Raw genomic sequence first — 4,335 nt, 5'->3', positions numbered from 1 at the left:
TCTGTATTAAACTCCATGGGTGGTGTCATTAGTTTCAGCTGTCTCGGGCTCATCTCCTCTTCAACAGGAAACCAACCACGTGGATGAACTCTTGGTACGGGTACTTGCAAGGGTGGCCGAGCAGGAAACTGAGGTTCACTTGGAGGGTGTTCTCTCATGTCTTGACCATGCTGCAAAATGAGCAGTCTTCTCCTGGTATCAGGATCTAATTCGGATTCTGGTACCTCGCCCTCTTCCCTTGCAGGAGAACTACGAAAGGTTGTTTCTCCTTGTCCTAGATGGGATAGTGGTGGTTTAGGCAGAGTTGTCACTGGGGGCAGTTGCTGACCTAGAAAAGGCACTGCTGGCCCTTGTATTTTCGGTGGATGAACCGTAAAAGAGGACGACGGTACCGCAAACTGGATAGCTGAGGCAATTCTTGGATCTAAATTGATTACTGGTGTCACAGCAGTTGAAGAAGCTGACATCGACTCCTGAAAGATTTAGAATGTCAAATTCAAAATATTGTTACCTCTCGTTATACTAATCTGACTTTGAGGAATCACATAGAAAGAGAAACAGCCGACGAAAAGTAAATGCTAGCGGAGAGAAATAGTATGCCTAAAGACTTCATAAAACAAAAATTAATGTCTACACCATGACATCAAGAAAGCATAGAACTAAAGTGCAAAACAAGACACTCCACCTTTAATCTCCTTTCCACCTCAGCATCTGCCATTCCGTCAAAACCAATTGCATCTTTGTTTCCATTAGAAGCTGAAGGGTCATCCTAAGCAATAAAAATGGAGAAATGCCACTTAGCATTTGAAGATTTTAACAGCAGAATACCGCTTCAAAAAAGATGATGATCTCCAGATCACCATTTCAGTTCCAATAAGCATGTCGAAAATGGTTGGCAATGGGGTCCATGGTAGGGGATGGGGGATATTGTTTGGACTAACCTCTGGAAACAAGTAATTGCTCACATCAGGTGGAGAAGGCATGTCTTTAATATCATCTTCGTATGCAACTCCAGAAATTCGTTGTATTAGACTCTCGTCAAATTCTCTGTAAAATATGTCAAGTAAAACATATAAGAGGTACTCGTATGCTAGAAATAAGAACCAACCAAGATGCTTTGAGAAACTTACTTGAAAAAACCACCTCTGACATTACAGGCTACATTTCTTGCAAGACAAAGCACAGGGATACTGTTGTTGGCCTACAAGCAACAAGTTTCAGACTCCGTTAGTAAAAACACTAGGTTACATTCCAGGCAGAAAGGGTTGCCAGTGAAAATGAATTACTTCAGCTTGAGGTGCAAAATACGGAGCAAATGCAGGAACAACATGTACTCGTGGCTGATCTTTCTCATCCCATACTTTTAAACGGTCATCAATCACCAATGCCATTTTAGGATGGCAGTTTCCATCTTGGAAAACATTGAACAGTGATTTCCTAGAACCTGTACAAAAGTTAAATAGACTTCCAAGCCATCTCAGATTAATCTTACAGAAACCTAAAGTTAAGGCTACAGTTCCACAAATCTTACCAGACTTGACGCACACAATGCGGTCCAAGAGATCCCTCGGGTTTATCAAATTTGATTCTGGATCAAGAAGCCTCCACATTTCTAAGGCATAATCTCTTTCTGCCATTGTGCAAACAAAAACCTCAAAGCGCTTTCGACCTTTAGCAGTCAAGTAGCTTTTAAGATCCTCCCATGCAGGTCTTAATCTCACAAGAACACTTGTATCCCGTATCTGAAGTAGTACAAAGAGTCTTCTAATGTTAATTTAAAACACAACAAAAAATATTACCAGTCATGTAGAACCATTGTGCATTGACTAAAGATGCCTGAAGCATATATATGTCCTGTAAGATCATTTCTGAACAACCTCACATAAACTCTAACGCATGTACTGCAGCTGCAGTTTAATCTCTCAACTATGAGTAAAGATGTCTAAATAAATAGAACTCTTCTTGTATTCTCTCTAGAAAACAAACACAAGCACTAAAAAGACTCCATACAGGCACTCACATACAAAGTGGAATCAGAAGTGACACAAGAAAGCATGGTATATTTACCAGTGGATTAATGCGAGTGAGAATAATGTTTCTATCTTGTAGTCGTATGAGTGGACGGACAATAGTTTGATGATTGTCTGACAAAGCCAGGACCACCTCTGATTGTGACCTGATAACCTTCCCATTGTCAATTACCTGATCACTTTCTGCATATTGCTTCAAAATATTTTTATCATCCTGATAACGTTTAACCTCAGCTAGCATGCTAGAAACGCGCTGTGGATCAGACTCAGAATTTACTTTGCGCTGCAGAGAATCGATCCTATCCTCAAATGAGCGCATTGTATTAGCAACTATGAGTGTTTCATCAAGATCAAATACAATGCCAAGACATCTGAGATTCAGCAGGGCAAGGCAGGAATTGTACAAACTTGATGCCACATTGAACCCCCAAAAGCAAGGATGTTGTCCTTCATACTTTCTTGAATGCATAGCAACTAAATGAATCTCCCCTTCTCCAATGATTGCTACAGCTGTCTGCAAATTGAAAAGGCACAACAAGAAATTAAGTGTTAAAACCCATATATATATATATATATATATATGTATATGTATTGAGAGAGAGAGAGATAATTGGAAAGGGTGACCATCTAAAAGTTAGGATATATAGCCAATTCGAGGACTGCAAACGGCACATGCCTTTCCCCTATAGAATCTACTATATACATGAGAGGATAGGCATAGGAACACAAATAAACACGAACCAAGTACAAGCACATAGAGGTGGTAGCATGATGACGAGAAAAAGAATCTAAGGAACTTCAAGTGAACAAGCAACACAAATTCATGAGAGGGTTTGTAGGTTTATTTCCAAACTAGTTCATGGAGACAAAATCATCACTCCAATAGCTATGATTTAGAAATGAAGAAGTCCAAATAGCAGAAACTTCTGAACACAATTTGAAATCATTCTTCCCCTTCAAGGGTCTTCAGGCTTCTAAGAAAGGGGAAAACAACAGATTCTCCTAAATCTGAGGATCCACCAAACATGCTACCTTACGTCTCAATAAGAATTGCACTTAATGCACCCTTTTTCCAGTCTCCCAAATTGACATGTTTATAAACCACCATAAATGTTTATAGGATAAGCATTACAGTCCTGAATTAGACTAAAATTTTATCGAAGTACATCCACGCAGATTTCAATTAACGGAAACTGGGTAGTCGTTTCCAGTCTCTAGTCCAGAAATTTACTTGTTGAACAAATCCAAAGGGCATAATTAATCCACCAAATTTCTGATTAAAAAGAAAAATCCGGGTTCTTGTCTATTTGTCCATAGTCCAAATTTTCTCCAATCTGAGTTTCTTTTTGAGAATTGAGATCTTACACTTTTCTGTGTGTAATGTTTGTATAATCTCAAACTTGTAAAGTTACTATGTAAAGGGTGTATTATCGCAAAATTGAAAATTTGGGATCTTTCGGTTATAAAATTCAATTAGGGATTAGTTTGTTCATCAATTGAATCAATTGAGGTTTTCCCAGTCAGTTTTGTGGTTTCGGTACTGATACCTTGTTATCTCTGAGACAGGTGGCGTGCAAAATTGAAAGCGGCGAGTCCACATTCTTGGCAGTAGATTCCAATTTGAAGCATATTCCGGTGGAGTTTATGGTATGAAGCACAGCGAGTGGCGGGCACCTCTCACTGGGTGGTGAATAGTGTGATATCCGAATTTCCTTAATCTCCTCCCCCCAAACGCCGCCGCCCTGACGTTGCAACTCCACCTCTCCCAGCAACCTCTCCCCTTCGTACACCAACACCAATTTTCCGTACATTTATTCTATCAGAATTTATTAAAACGAACAAGTGCATAAAAAGAAAATTCAAATTTCTTTCAATTCAAAGTCCTCCCTAATTTCACAACCTCGATGTGACTCAACAATTTTGGGGAAAAGAATCAATATTTCAATAAATCAATCAACCAATCGGTCCCGAAAATCGGAACTACTCTTCTCTACTGCAGTTGTATCCGAAATTGACCGTTCCGTTTTACAGATTCATAGATTTCCGAAGAAATCAGAGGGAGAAAAATTGACAGAAAAAGTGCGTAGAGAATTAGGGTTTCAAATCAAGATGTCGACGACGATTGTGGTCGTCGACGATGGTGAAATTCCTGATCTCCTTGGACGTATCCGAAACTTGATTAAGGTTTGAGAGGTAGGGTTCGTCTTGTGAAATTTAAGGTGCAAGAGTGTGCGTGACGACTGAAAAGAGAGACCTAGATCCACAAAATTACAAATACCCAAAGGAATATTTCTCTCTCTCTCCC

The 4,335-nt window shown here is 39.5% G+C and overlaps 1 protein-coding gene across 1 annotated transcript in view; it reads right to left on the bottom strand.

Moving 5' to 3' along the window:
- Nucleotides 1–4,329, bottom strand: part of LOC105167922 (RNA polymerase II C-terminal domain phosphatase-like 1) — a gene marked incomplete in the record, with an annotated part of 9,140 nt that extends 4,811 nt beyond the window's left edge. The window contains 8 exon segments of the mRNA XM_011087802.2: nucleotides 1–473; nucleotides 686–769; nucleotides 942–1,047; nucleotides 1,131–1,201; nucleotides 1,287–1,444; nucleotides 1,532–1,742; nucleotides 2,068–2,544; nucleotides 3,578–4,329. Of these exon segments, the coding sequence (XP_011086104.1) occupies nucleotides 1–473; nucleotides 686–769; nucleotides 942–1,047; nucleotides 1,131–1,201; nucleotides 1,287–1,444; nucleotides 1,532–1,742; nucleotides 2,068–2,544; nucleotides 3,578–3,841 (1,844 nt within the window).

The sequence above is a fragment of the Sesamum indicum genome, linkage group LG8, assembly GCF_000512975.1.
Source record: "Sesamum indicum cultivar Zhongzhi No. 13 linkage group LG8, S_indicum_v1.0, whole genome shotgun sequence".
Taxonomy (NCBI): Eukaryota; Viridiplantae; Streptophyta; class Magnoliopsida; order Lamiales; family Pedaliaceae; genus Sesamum; species Sesamum indicum.
The sequence above is the reverse complement of the archived record's forward strand: the minus strand, read 5'-3'. Positions and strand labels throughout refer to the sequence as shown.